This window comes from Spodoptera frugiperda, chromosome 28 (assembly GCF_023101765.2).
Source record: "Spodoptera frugiperda isolate SF20-4 chromosome 28, AGI-APGP_CSIRO_Sfru_2.0, whole genome shotgun sequence".
Classification (NCBI taxonomy): domain Eukaryota; kingdom Metazoa; phylum Arthropoda; class Insecta; order Lepidoptera; family Noctuidae; genus Spodoptera; species Spodoptera frugiperda.
In genome coordinates, this window is record NC_064239.1 from 11605855 (window position 1) to 11619867 (window position 14013).

The 14013-nt window shown below is 38.4% G+C and overlaps 3 protein-coding genes across 4 annotated transcripts; 2 read left to right on the plus strand and 1 right to left on the minus strand.

Moving 5' to 3' along the window:
* Positions 1-331: 331 nt before the first annotated feature.
* LOC118265391 (engulfment and cell motility protein 1) lies at positions 332-3663 on the minus strand. Its single transcript, XM_035578229.2, has one exon. It carries the CDS (start codon positions 3602-3604, stop codon positions 1382-1384), a length of 2223 nt encoding a protein of 740 aa, XP_035434122.1. The 5' UTR covers positions 3605-3663; the 3' UTR covers positions 332-1381.
* A 554-nt stretch (positions 3664-4217) lies between these two features.
* Positions 4218-8288, plus strand: LOC118265294 (spondin-1). 2 transcript variants are annotated; one of them, XM_035578103.2, is made up of 10 exons: positions 4218-4463; positions 4569-4780; positions 4931-5122; positions 5431-5637; positions 5904-6161; positions 6369-6540; positions 6861-6987; positions 7339-7522; positions 7794-7911; positions 8101-8288. In XM_035578103.2, the coding sequence occupies exons 1-10, from the start codon at positions 4286-4288 to the stop codon at positions 8184-8186; spliced, it is 1734 nt and encodes a 577-aa protein (XP_035433996.2). In that variant the 5' UTR covers positions 4218-4285; the 3' UTR covers positions 8187-8288. The 2 variants fall into 2 exon arrangements, with proteins under 2 accessions (XP_035433996.2, XP_035433997.2); XM_035578104.2 differs by having other exon boundaries at positions 6861-6951.
* A 577-nt stretch (positions 8289-8865) lies between these two features.
* On the plus strand, positions 8866-13897 carry LOC118264974 (spondin-2-like). The gene is made up of 10 exons (XM_050705810.1): positions 8866-9029; positions 9373-9549; positions 9936-10150; positions 10609-10800; positions 11248-11454; positions 11809-12063; positions 12186-12351; positions 12595-12697; positions 13077-13215; positions 13744-13897. Exons 1-10 carry the CDS (start codon positions 9017-9019, stop codon positions 13861-13863), a joined length of 1587 nt encoding a protein of 528 aa, XP_050561767.1. The 5' UTR covers positions 8866-9016; the 3' UTR covers positions 13864-13897.
* The last annotated feature ends 116 nt before the right edge of the window (positions 13898-14013 follow it).

The following is a 14013-nucleotide window of genomic DNA, read 5'->3' on the forward strand; positions in this document are numbered from 1 at the left end:
ATAGGAGCTGGGTGTGAAATTGGTTGCACAACCAAGTAATTGATGGCGGCGCGGCTGTAGCGTTGCCGAATTTGTAGTCTTCAAATTAGCTCAAAGAGAAAAATGCAATTTCTGGCTTAACTACTGAGCCTATTTCGCTAATTTTTCGTTTATTGTCAGTCAGGGGTTTGAGTCTTATATGTTATTTCCATACGGTATACTTTTGTAGCCAAACTATTATACTCTGTGTTAAAAAAAAAACTTTAATATGGGGTAAAAAATGCATGGGAAATATCAAATTATTTAGCTTTAGATGTAAATTAATCTCTCAATTACAATAAAAAACAACAAATAATAGCTTTAAAACTTTTATTTATACATACACATTTAAATATATTTGTTCTTTAGACACGATCTTTGGTATATAAAATATAATATTGGTATATGGCCACAATACATTAGGTTAAAATGGAAGTTAATAGAATTCAGTCGATACAGCATAAATGGAAAGTCAGTAATACAATTTTAACAATAATTTAATATTTAAGATATAAGAAACTATAGTCTATAATTAAAATACTTTGTGCTTTCTTACAAATGTAATGGAAAACATATTATGGAAATCATCGTGAGATAGTTGTCTTTTCATTTTCTTATCACGAGTTATGTTGAGTTATTTGTGACTCTAGTTAGTTTTATACGAAACTGAAAAGTAAAAGATAATGTATGGTGAAACTGGGATAAAATAGAATTCAAAGGGAGACACAAGAATGGAGTGATTAGATGTTAAAACATTTTCCCAATATTTATTCATCCCTCGAATTCTATTCACGCAGTTTTACAGTACCTAATAGGTATAGTTGTAAAATGGCATAATATTGCATTTCTTTACGTACAGTAGCGTCATCGGTTACACTGATTGACGACAACTCCGACAATATATTTTTTATACGTATTTAAATGATATTCGCATTCATATTTCGTTTCTAACGCAGGTAGGTAGAACTATTAGTAACTCAACAATCCCGTATATGAGTCTCATTAATATTCAGATGACGACGTCGCGTCGGCCCGCGGAAGTACGTATCCACATTGATGCACTTATACAAAACAACGATTCCTAATTTGGTATCTTATTCGATAAACTTATAATGGATACTTTTTTACCTATTAGAATGTAACATACTGGAAGAAAGCAGATTTCATTTGGTTACATTCTCGTAAACATAAAGTCTAATATCGCTCTTAATAATAATAATTTTCGCTACATAATTATATTTATGATACTGCCAAATGGTATCTTCACAACTCACAATTTATTCGTCGCATAAAATATTCGCATGACGCCTTCACCTTTTCAACAATATGGAAAGCTTGCTTACAAATAAAATAGAGTTTTAATTTAGTTATTATCGTAATAAAAGTCGTAATCTTCTGGCTCATCTGGTATTTGTGGCGGGTCTTTAGGTATGTCAATACCTTCCGCATCAAGTAATCGAACCTTTATGTCCATGGACAACAAAGTTTCCAAATCGTTTTCAAATGATTTACTCGACATCTTTTCTTTTAGCAGAGCGTTAATCCCATCCGTCCAGTAGTCAAATATCTGTTCGTCAGGTGCCACAAAGTCTAAGGAAGTAACTTCAGCAGATTTGATGATCAATGAGAATGCTAAATGTGGCGTTATCTTTCTCCCCCTCAAATCCTTCATGTGAGGACAATCTTTGCCAGTGATCACACATTTAATATCAGTGACGGGCAACTTGTTGCCTAGTTCCTCTAAACTCGGGGTACTCTTTTCATCACAGTCCCCATAGTGCAGTACTTTATGATTTGGTGAGAGACGGACAAACCAGAATTTGTCTTTGATCCTCTGGCCTCTAGTAGAATATTTCTTGAACCTTGTACCCCCAACTAAGACTCCTAATCTTTGTTGCTGAATGAGATCAATGATTTCGGGAGTTATTTTCTCCTTGAGTTCAACTATGGGCCTTGCATGGGACTCCCATACCTCCCTGTTATTTCTCTCTTGCTGCCATAACTGTGTTATTTCTGTGTATGTCAGTTGATTTATCTTCTGCCTGAACTTGTCAAAGCCTTTTGGGGAAGAGGACAGTGCCCTGCTAATCTGTTCCCGAACCACACTTGATACTTTGATAAAGTCCTCTGCAGTAGCTCTCATTTCTTTCCATGTTTTGTTCAATAATACTATGCAAATACAAAATAGTTCTTCGAAAGGTCTGTCATGAGTGAAGAATAGTGGATGGTATGTCTGGCCTTGTTCACTGGGAGGATCTCCAACCTTTAGAATGTCACACAGTAGCTTCACCAGCTCAACACTTGTCTTGCCAAATGGACATTCATGTTCATCAGCCCTACAACTGTTTTCTAACACAATTTTTGTATAATCCTCAGAGTAGTTCCTAGCAAAGTACAACATGCAGTCCAAGGCTAGGACACCCGGAGGAACTTCATTGAAATCTTTTATTGGATCATTCTCACACTTGAAGCCAAGTTTCTTGAAGTCTTTTGAGTATGTACCTGGACGTCTCATAGTAACCTCAATGTTTGGGTTGTTATCATTTTCAAATGCAACTTTTCTAAGTTCTTTTATTTTCTCTTGTGACTCTTGTTCCTGGGCATCAGCCCTTTGTCTCATTTTAGGTTCCAATAAGCCAAGCATTAAGGTTTGCAGTACATACAGCTGGTGAGCTAACTCAGTGCCTAATCCCTGTTCAGCATTCTTTGAGAATTCACTTGCACCAATAAGGTTCTCATATATTACAGATCTAACTTGCTTGGAAGACAATGTAGCAGCAATGGTTTTTCTCTTTGTCATATCTGCTTTAGAAAATATGGCATTTATGAGTGCTATAGCATTCTGTTGTATAATACTGTCTTGGTGAGTATTCTGTAGGTGTGAGATCAGACTTGGGATAGTAATCTCTTTCTCTACATGAGAATTCTTTGAACTATTAAGTACAATGTTCTCAAGAATTGACAAACAGCACTGAATCACCTTAGGATCCTGAGTATTTGCTTGGTTGCTTACAAAGCTGGCAACTTTATTAATGAATTGGTTCTCAAGTATGTCCCAGAATATAATTCCATGATCCATTAGCTCCACAAAAGTAATCAGGGCGTATTTGAGCAATTTACCTTTGAATTTACCATTTTCTATGTTATTTATGATCAATGTCAAACCTTTTTTGTTGATAAATTCAAGAGCGAAAGTGAGATCACTGCTTAAAACAGACAACTTGGAAAGGGCAGCGACTTGGTCGACCTCGGACCCATTGTTTATCTTGCCCAGGATATCCTGTACAGTTTTCGCTGGCGACAATTCCAATCGTAGAACAGATCCATTTTTTATTTCATTACGATTTTTCTCCGTAATATAATTCTGATTGTTGCTCTCAGAAAATTGGAGAGCATAGTTTTCAGGGTCGGGCAGACCCCAAGGCTTGCATAGAAGTTGTATGATGCTTGACAGAGGCTGACTTTGATCGAATTCTATCAACTGTGGTACCTTGTCGGGAGCATTGAGCATCTCCACAGCGATCTTGAGGATTGTAGAATCCTTTTCCTTTGTTGCCGACGGCATTTTTATTGGTTTAGTAGACATTTATTGAACATTTGACACGAAGACAATCACCACAACACCACACCTCGCGAATTTACGCCTTATTTATTTTCCCGTAAATTGACGACATCAAGATGTTACTTGTCAATATCAAAACTGTCATAATGTTTGTTACGTTTCGTTACTCGCGTTTTACAATTTACATTTCTAGCCATTTCATTAATGAAAAAAATCTTATCGTATTATTTTATTTGGTTGCATAAAGAACTCATACATACCTAATACCTTAATAAAATTTAACTGCACTAGTATATATGGGAACGCCCCAGGCAAAACCTAGTTTTTCTTTTCATTTATTTGATCTATTCCGAAATATGAAGGTATATTTCTATGGAGTCCCTGTAATTTTGAATTCTGCTTTATATTCGTTATCAATAAAGCACTAATATTTAAACCGGCTGGTTTAGAACTTAGTAAGTAGGTAGCATTTGGATCTAATATTGCAATGTAGATAGACATGAATATTATGTGTAGGTACAGAAAACCTTCAAGACAAATATATTTTAATTAAACTAATTAGGGCAGCAATACGATCCATGTTGATATCTGATATTACAATGAAACTGTTACTTATTGCCCTATACGTATTTAACAGCTTTGTTAGACTCAATTCGCTTATTTACTTCGATAAGGTCGTTGTGAATACTAGGGCGTTCTTAAACGATGACGTTATTATTTTATTTGTTCTATATTTTACTGATATTTAGATTTGCATCTGGTTTTCGATGTGATCGAAAACCTTATGGCTCCAGTACCCAACCTTCAGAACCTGATGGTCGCTTCAAGCTGGAAATTGTAAGCATCGACAACAATGCTTATATTCCGGAACAACTTTATACAGGTAAATAACTCAAAATCGTAAGCAACTGAATGAAAAGAGAACTTTTATCTGCATGGTTAATAAATGGTGGGTGCATATTTTTACAACAGTTACACTGTATTTCAGTTCAAATAACGGAAACCGACGGGGAGTCCCACTTTACAAGTTTCATGATCTCAGCGGAGGGCGACATCAAACCAGACCCTAGGAACCCCAGGCGATTAATAACTATGTATCCTGGTGAACTGAGACCTCAATCCACTACCACTGCCAAATACAGCGACCGATGTCTGTATTCTGTTGAACAAGCTATGGCTTCTTACAAAACATCCGTTTCGGTACGTTTCCATGTTTAAAATTTCAAATCCCTTACTAGGAAAAACTGTCCATTTTTTTAACTATGAAAATCCTTCTATCGTCTAAAACATGAATCAAAAGACGTTTTTATCACTTCGATAATTTTGTTCTTCAAAAATTTCTCTAAACAGGTATACTGGCAAGCACCCCCATCAGGCAATGGTTGTGTCACTCTACGTGCAATGGTGGCGATCAACGATGAGGTATGGTATGAAGATGGAGTGCCTTTGACACAGAAAGTGTGTGAGGATCTAAGCCAGCCTGATGATGTGGCACCACAACTGAACCTTGAGTGTGGGATCTGTGATGAAGCTAAATATGAGGTGAGGAGGATTAATGTAAATTAAAAGTATTCATTGTATGAGAAACTAGTAAACTTGACGAACTCCGTTTCGCCACCAATGATTCTTTGCTGAATTGTCTTTGCTATAAACCTCACGGAGCCCGAGAATTTTCCAACGAATGCAAAATCGGTTCGTGCGTTCTGCAGTTATAGCGTCAGGAAAGAAAACCCGACTTATTTTTATATAATAGATGAAGGTGGTTTTGGGTAGACTATTTATGAACTGCTAGCTCTAAAGATTTTTGCCAATTTATTGTTAAATGCATTTGTCTAATTAATTTTCTGCAGCTGAGCTTCACCGGTATCTGGTCGCGAAACACCCATCCATACTTATATCCTGAGAACGACTGGCTGCCAAGGTACAGCGATCTGGTCGGAGCATCACATAACGCAGACTATATCTTGTGGATGCCCGGCAACCTGGCGTCGGAAGGATTTCGGGATTTGGCAGAACACGCTAATTCCAGTGTTCTTGAATCTGAGATACGAGAAAAGGTATGAAACTGGTACAGTTTTCAAAATTCTATTTACAAAATTGACGGCACGGTTGGCGCGGTGGCTGGGCAACTGGCTGCCGAGCAACGTGTAGCGCGTTCGATTTCCGTACGGAACAACTCTTTGTGTGATCCACAAATTGTTGTTTCGGGTGTCATACTAGTGTGGGACAAAGTTTAAAAAAAAAACTACCTACTGAATAATGCAGTTGAAGAGAATGGTGCTATCAAGAAAAAAATGACTGATGACTAATTGTTTCTTTGCAGATTGGAGATGGAGTCAGAACTCTAATAAAAGGAAAGGGCCATGGGTACCATAAAATGTTCCTTCCAACATACTCCTTCTTCCGCGCCGATAAAGAGAACCACCTATTCTCAGCAGTCGTTGCCTTTACTCCTTCTCCTGACTGGTTTCTGGGAGTGACCAGATTCGAACTCTGTCAAGCTGATAACACTTGGCTAAAGGAAAGAGAGCTGAATCTATTTCCATGGGATGCTGGTACTGATAGTGGCGTATCTTATGAAGTAAGTTACTATGGCCACTATGATCACTAATGCCTTGTTCAAATGACGCTAGTATTTTAGTCCAATAGCGTGTACCTAGTAGCTCTGTCTCGCTTTAATTTTAAGACAGAAGCTACTAAATACTGGCTACTTGACTAAAATACTAGCGTTGTGTGAACAAGGCATATGTTAAATGATCGGATCAAAATATACCTGTCTCTTTTTCAGTCTCCTAATATCGTAACCTACCCTCAAGATTCGATATCTCGTGTAGAACTGAGTTCGTATGACAAAAACTCACCATTTTACGAAGTGGATATGAAGGACATGCACCCGTTTGGCAAGTTTCACATAAAACTGATCAGAACTTACCACAGAGATTGTGAAGAAGAAACTACAGGTATGAAACTTAACTTCAAGACAAGTTTTTGCTTTACCATCAGTGCCGGCGTTAGGGGGGGGGGGCGTGTTGGGGCGATGGCCCAGGGCGACAAATTATGGGTGACGCCAAGGTCTAAAGTTGGAGTCTCTTGCCTCTGCTAGTGCAAACCCTCAGAACTGTGCTTTACGCTCTATGCATATGCTTATTTTTTCAGCAAAAAAACTAACACTTGATATTCCTTCCCTCAAGTGGGCGCCACAATATTTTCGCCCGGGGTATCAGTGGCCCTTATGTGGCACTGTTTACCATTTGCTGATTTTCATTTGTATTATTTGTAGAAGAACCACCAGCGACTGATGCACCAGCTACGTCGGAAGAGGAACCAGCTGAGACGAGTGAGGAGGCTAAGCCGGAGCCAGAGCCATCCAGGTATCAAACACAACTAGATAGCGCCGAGGACGGGCGGTGAGGCTTAGTTGATGATTTGTAGAATACTAGTAGCACATTATCTACATTTCTCATCAATCAATCTCGATGAATCCACTAATCAGATTATTTTTCATACTTCAGTGTGCCCATTTCACCTACAAATTTATTTAATCTACGCATTAACTAACTCAAATCGACAAAAAATCATCATGTTATGTTTAGCTGTAGTTGGTTACATTATCACCAAATCATACTTTAGAAATAGCATTGTCTGAAGAAGGTGTCAAGTAATGGACATTCAGTATATGATGCGAAATATGAAGGGTGGATGAAGCAACAGCCATTACAGCAACCAGTGAGTGTGCTGACAATAAATCTTTGTCACAGCGAGTCTCCTCTAGTCACCGAAGGGGAAGTGGTGACCGTAGCTCCAGAAAATTGTCCCATGTCAAAATGGCAGGATTGGAGTGCGTGTGATGGAGAATGTGAGGATGGGAAGGTTGTAGGCATCCGATGGAGAGAGCGATATCATCTGGTGGATGGCATCCCTGTTGAGAAGTACGATCCTCATGTAAGTTTACCTTGTTGTTAATATTTTAGCTGTTCTTCTGTACGAGTTTGTTTTATGTTTAACGAGATCGAAACGTGACCGCGTTCGATGCTCTTGTTGGCCGGCTGCAATAAATCAATCAATCTGATTGGTTGAATTATTTGTACATGCGTTGAATGCGAGCTGCATTTTGGCGGATCGGGCAGATTTTGTTTTGGAAAATAAAATTGTATCTGATGTCACATAAAGCATTAATTAACCTCTTTTTCAAGGCAATATTCTTCTTTAACAGGCCAGGCATCATCCCAGAAAGGAAGTATCGAAATACTGCAAGGCTCACGTAGCAACCTTCGAGAAGGAAGCTTGCGAAGATGAATGCACCAATTCCGAAGAAGAGGATGATCTTACAGGTTCAAATAATTATTTACTTCTTAAACGTTTTAACTACTGGTAATTCAATGCTTGCGCCATCTTCTATTGTAGACTAATATAAATCCATGCCTATTCCCATATCACCTTTGAGTGTATTCGGATTCGTAAGAAGAATATAGGTAAGTTTTCTCATTAATATGTAACATATATTTGTTGTTCTTTTTCAGTTGAGCGCAGAGTCATGGCACCGGTGCTTCCTGGAGGCAAGTGGCACTCAACGCGAAGAGATTTGAAGATGAAGAATAACATCTAAATACAGTAACAATTAATCGTACCTATTAAAGAAAACAATTTCATTATCTAATAATTATCTACATTGTATTGTGTAAGGATAATAAATACCTATTTTTATTAATTTATTTGACTTTCATTATCCCAAGATCCACTTTAGGTATTTAGTTTAAAACTGAGCTCTTGAATATCAGCCTATTTCCATTTATAGATCTCTTAAATAGCAGTAAATAGAGCTTGGTTTTCAGCTGTTTAAGTTCAACTATGGCAGCTTCTTCTCTCCATTAGCTGAAAGCAACGTTTACCTAGTGTGGTCTCCAATCCTGAACTCCAGAATACGGTTATACCAACGGTTTCATTTTTGATTCTACAGTGAGCGTGGCTGGCCCACTACCATTCGCCCATTCGGCTTAGTCTCATCACTTTAGATTGGGGCACAAACAGGGCTAAAGCAATGAAATAGGACACCGTAATCCTGTGGTCTAAATTCTTTGTTTAAGTACTAAAAATTATGACTCAACTCAATGCAATTGCACGAGCACTGACGCAGAACAATATGTCTACTTATTAACCCTTTTCCACTTGTACCTAGAACAATCTCGTAAAAAATAAATATTTTGAGATATAAATATCATCCTTTTGCGTCATAATGTTGATGTGTGAGCTTTATGTATATAGGGTTAAGGGTCACAGTCCTCTGGCAGCGTATTTCAGGGCGTTAATTAGTGTAAATTACGCGGGAGATGCAACAGGACCATTAGACTAATTTGTGGATGAATGGTTTAGTAACACGACGACCTGTGACCATATGACACCTACTTCAAGTTTATTTATAAAAGGAATAAGGTGATAATGGATATTGTTGGTGAGTTATTCTTAGTTTTTTTTTATCCTCATTTTCGCCATACCTGAATCACTATGCCTTTTTATATCCATTGTAACCGTCTGGAATTCTTACCGGGCGTTAAGTGGGACCAGGATCTGCTTAGTTGTACATACATCCTCAAATAAATTCGGGTTATTGTTCTACTTATCTGCAATAAGTTGGTCCTTTTTATTTTTTCATTCATTAGCTTTAAATCAGTGACTGTCTTAAACCGAACGCTGTAGGTTATTAGTTTAAAAGATTCTTTGTTTCTACACTGACTCATTGCCTTGTAAAACAATCTTTTAGGATGTTAATGTTTCTTTCTGATATCTTTTTATAGGTCCCCATGTATTCCTATGTCTCATTCTACTCTTAAAAACCTGCTTCTGCCTATACGAAGTATGTGACAGACGGCCTTTAGGTACGAACACAGATCCGTTGCCTCCCGACAACCGCTTCATGATTGACGTCTATGGCATACGAGACAACATGTACATTCCGAAAGAAGAATACGCAGGTAGGACTTGTGAGAATAAAAATATATAAAGTGTCTACAGGACAGTGGCTTAGCGTGCCTTGGCGGGGCCCCGTATAAAAAATGATTGGGGGCCCATTTTTCTTTTGGGGTGCGGGGACAATCGAATCAGCGAATCCATATTTGGAGGCCCTTATTATTTTATAGTCGTTAACTTTCCTAAAGTTGCTGCAAACTTTTGAACGCAAAGGTACTGATTAATTGGAATTTTGTGATATGAAATAAAATATTGGGAGGGTTTTATTTTTTGCTCACGTACTTTGGGGTCCCCCCGTAACCTGGGGGCCCCGTATAATTGATACGGCAGATACGGCGCTAGCTACGTCCCTGCTACAGGATTATCTATTCAAATGTTAATTTTATTTTAGTTCGTCTGTTTTCACGAGACGGCGTATCTTCTTTCATCGCCTTCACAATATCCATTCGGGAGGACACGACGGAGAATAAGAACAACCCCAGGAAGCCCATCCTGCTAAGTCCTGGCAAATTGGAACCGCTGCCGAATTCTAATAACACCAAAGTTCTTACTACTTGCAATAATACTGTCATACAGTCTGATATAACGCCGAAGACTTATGTTGAGGTAAGGTCTTTTGACACATTGAACGCCGTGGTAGTCACCGGTGACCGACGTTAGCGGAGAATTTGCCTTCAACAGTTTTCTATTTGGCAATTCAATTTGGCAGTCAAAGACTTGAATAATAGGTTCTTAATTTTCCTGTATTAGGTAATGGTTCAGCGGAAGAGTACTAGTATCTAGGTAGGTACCTCTTTTAGAAAAACATGCTTGCCTAAGCTGTAAACCAATTATTTGGGAAATTTTGGACATCTTATCAAACACAGTTATGTAGAATTGTAGATACTCATCCTTTTAGCCCAACCTGAATCCTTTGCGATATTTTTACGAAAGAAAAATAAAAAAGAACAGTTTGGAAAAGGTTGAAGGAGGCCTTTGTCGATTGGCTAGCAAAGTTGCAAAAGATTACCAAATATATTATGTAAAATTAAAAAAGAACTGATTGCCAATAAACTCTTTTTCAGGCTAAATGGACAGCACCAGAGAAGGACAATAAATGCGTGACAGTCTTTGCAGTGGTAGCGGTGAGACCAGACGTGTGGTACAGCTTCGAGGGGCCATTGTCCCAACGCATATGTGAGGACCGGCGTAAAGCTGATGATATGCAACCGATGGAAAATTACAACTGCCAAGTTTGTGAGGATGCGAGGTATAAGGTATGCAATGTCGTAGGTTGGAGCTTGTTAACTAGTGATACAGAATTTATATTGGGGAGTAGACTTCTTGAGACTTGAGTATGATACTTCTCGATTCAGTTGTGAGTAACACACAACAATAGCAGCACAAAACAGTAACTCATAACATAACACACAAGCCTGAGTTACCTAATACGTCTTTCTTATTGAAAGTTCCAATAACATCTTTTAGGTTGTCTTTCAAGTTTCTGCTGTACATATATTTGTGGGGATGCATAGGTACATAGATATTCAATATAAATGTAATGACTAAATAAATACGAGCCAGTTGAAATTCAGACAGCGTACGTTTCATAATTTCATTTCTCTCTCTCTACTCGCCAAACTCAACACTGGTGGCCCCGACGACTTACGGTTCACAGTAACGTCAGCGGCATCTCATAGTAAACGAGTGTTTTCTCCCAACAGTTAATATTCGAAGGTATGTGGTCATACAACACACATCCCACGATGTACCCGCCAGCGGACTTGGTGGCCAGGTTTAGCGACGTGGTCGGTGCCTCTCACAGCAACGACTTCTCCCCCTTCAAGTATAACTCCGATGCTACTGATGGGTTGAAGCTCTTGGCTGAACAAGGCAACACTACTAATTTGGAGGTCGAAATATATCAAAGGGTTAGTATTAGCAAAGTATGGAATACGGCTTTTCTTCTTCTTTTCGAAAATTCTAGCTGATCATAGTGAATCATGAGCGCGTTTGGCGCTCTTATTGGTTGGTTTATTTGAGCCGGCCAATCAGAGCACTGAACACGCTCTCGTTTCGATTACTTTAAGCGTAAAACTCATACTAAGGGTATACTGGTTTGGTCAGATAGATAGAGAAAGCGGTATTTGTTTCTTACAACTCTATCTAATTCTTTTATGATAGTAATTATTTTATCATAGCTACTGTTAATTCCAAATTATGACAATTTGGATGATGACACAAATCATAGAATGAACATTAACCAGGTGTTTCCATTTCCACAGCTGGGTACTGACGTCCGAACAGTGATAAAAGCAAGAGCTCCGCCCAGTACCAATATGAAGACTATATCCACCTTCAGAGCGAGCAGGAAGCACCACATGGTCTCCCTAGCAACGGCCATCGTCCCATCTCCAGATTGGTTCCTAGGAGTTGCCAATTTAGAACTCTGTGACGCTAAAACTCATGAGTGGGCCAATAATGTTATTTTTAATTTGTATCCAATGGATGCAGGAACGGATAGTGGGAAGAAATTTGATGTAAGGGACCTCATTTATTTTCATAAAAATATTTTTAGTTGATTAAAAAAGGTATTTCGTGGTGTAGCCATATCCTTAGCAATCGTACTTGCTTAGTACCTATTTATAATTCTCTTTTCCAGTCCTCAAATGAAGCGACAGCGCCACCTCAACCAATTTCGACAGCGAAAATTGACGCCAACATTCCCAAGGAGCAACTGAAGCCGTTTGCAAGACTAGTGTTTCAATTGATACGGACTTATTACAACCCTAACTGCACGGAAGATCCAGGTTTAACCGAAGAATCAGGTCATTTGAAAGTTTAATCAACAAAACTATTTAGTATGCTATTAAAAGATAAATAGATGTACCTAATCTATTACCTCACTAAAACTTTTTAAGAGAGGTCTGCGATTTGCAGTGCCTACCCATTTACCGTCAAATAGGATGTTATGTCGACCAAGATGTCCATATTTCTAGAAGAATCACACATTTACTATTATCACAAAATCTATTACGTGGCGCCCTAACAGCTTTTCAAAACTCTTTCAGGTGGTGAGGGTGAAAATAGCGAACGCACAGAAGACGGATCAGAAGAAAGTGAAGAGACCAACAAAGTGGAGTACCGACCATCTCCTACGACTTCCACCACCAGGTAGCATATTTTGTTGTACCTGTATTCCATATTTTGTTACTTGAGCAAGATTAAACTAACTTAACCGGCAAAAGTGTAGTTAAGAAATAAAAATTTAGGGGTGAACCCTTATCTTATAACCCAAACAGAATACGCATATAAAATTTGAGAAAAATCGGTATAGCCGTTTCGGACGAGTACAGTAACTAACATTGGGACATGGACATTTTATATATTAGATAACTAGAGTAAAAGGCCAATGAAACTATTAACCAATTCATTATTATACCTATCAGCCAGGTACAGAATTTCCAGATCTTGAACTGCATCCAACAGCTCTTTTCATTAGTCTGTCTGTCTATTCCATTGTCGGTCTTCTAACCATCTATAACGTTTTCAGCGAAGAGCCACCATCGGTAGACCCAGAGTCATCGCCTGAATGTCCAATGACCCCTTGGGAAGAGTGGCAAGAGTGCGCCGGCGAATGCATCGACAATAAGGTGAACGGATACCAAATCCGATTCAGGAATCATGTTGGGGTAAGTATTTAAGCTACTGAGATTTAAAGTATAATGTTTATATTAAAAGACAAACGTCGTAAGTCAACTAAATAAAAGCTTAATAAAATGATGCGCTTACCTTTATTTCAATAAAGGAATTTTCGCATCAATGGAAGCAATACCATCCGGTATTGCTTGTGATGCTCTTAACAAATTATGGCGTTATGCTGTTATCTTTTATAATAGCTATATAAAGGTTTTAATTCTTCCATAGCAGCACGTGGAACCGCGGAAGAGCCTCTCTAACCGACTTAAAAAAATAGGTTCTCAGTTTGACCTGTGTATGTATGTTTGTACGCCATTGTCTCGCGTTTGGCTGAATAGATTTTCATGCAGTTTTCTCGGTTAGTATTTTCGAGGACGAGGCTTAGGAAAAGGTTTTCGGGAAATTAGATGACTTAAAAAAATGGGGTGGTAGAGAAAATTGAGGGCGTTTCCCTTTTTTTATTTTTGTATGAGTGTTGATTTTTTAAAGATACTTTATAATAAATATTATGTTTTCTGCAGGATCCGGCACCCGAATGTTTGAAGATGCCTCTCACCGATATGCAAAATTGTGAAGAAGATTGCGAGGAAGAGCCAGCGGGAGGTGAAGAAGAGGAGGGGGAGGAGGAAGAAGAAGAATAATAGATTTTTTTAAATAAATAAATAGTTCAGGGAATGTTTTTCATTTATTTTTGCCTTACACCCCGACAGGGTCCATAATTGTGACTAAATACTGTATTTTTTAACACCTGTGTGCATTATGGATGCAATAAATACTTGAATACTTGAACA

Coding starts and splice junctions, on each gene's coding strand:
- LOC118265391 (XM_035578229.2), bottom strand. CDS start 3,604: ATGTCTACTAAACCAATAAAAATGCCGTCGGCAACAAAGGAAAAGGAT.
- LOC118265294 (XM_035578103.2), top strand. CDS start 4,286: ATGACGTTATTATTTTATTTGTTCTATATTTTACTGATATTTAGATTT. Junction 5,123..5,430: donor GTGATGAAGCTAAATATGAG/GTGAGGAGGATT, acceptor AATTTTCTGCAG/CTGAGCTTCACCGGTATCTG. Junction 6,541..6,860: donor TTGTGAAGAAGAAACTACAG/GTATGAAACTTA, acceptor TATTATTTGTAG/AAGAACCACCAGCGACTGAT.
- LOC118264974 (XM_050705810.1), top strand. Junction 12,064..12,185: donor ATAGTGGGAAGAAATTTGAT/GTAAGGGACCTC, acceptor TCTCTTTTCCAG/TCCTCAAATGAAGCGACAGC. Junction 12,698..13,076: donor CCTACGACTTCCACCACCAG/GTAGCATATTTT, acceptor TAACGTTTTCAG/CGAAGAGCCACCATCGGTAG.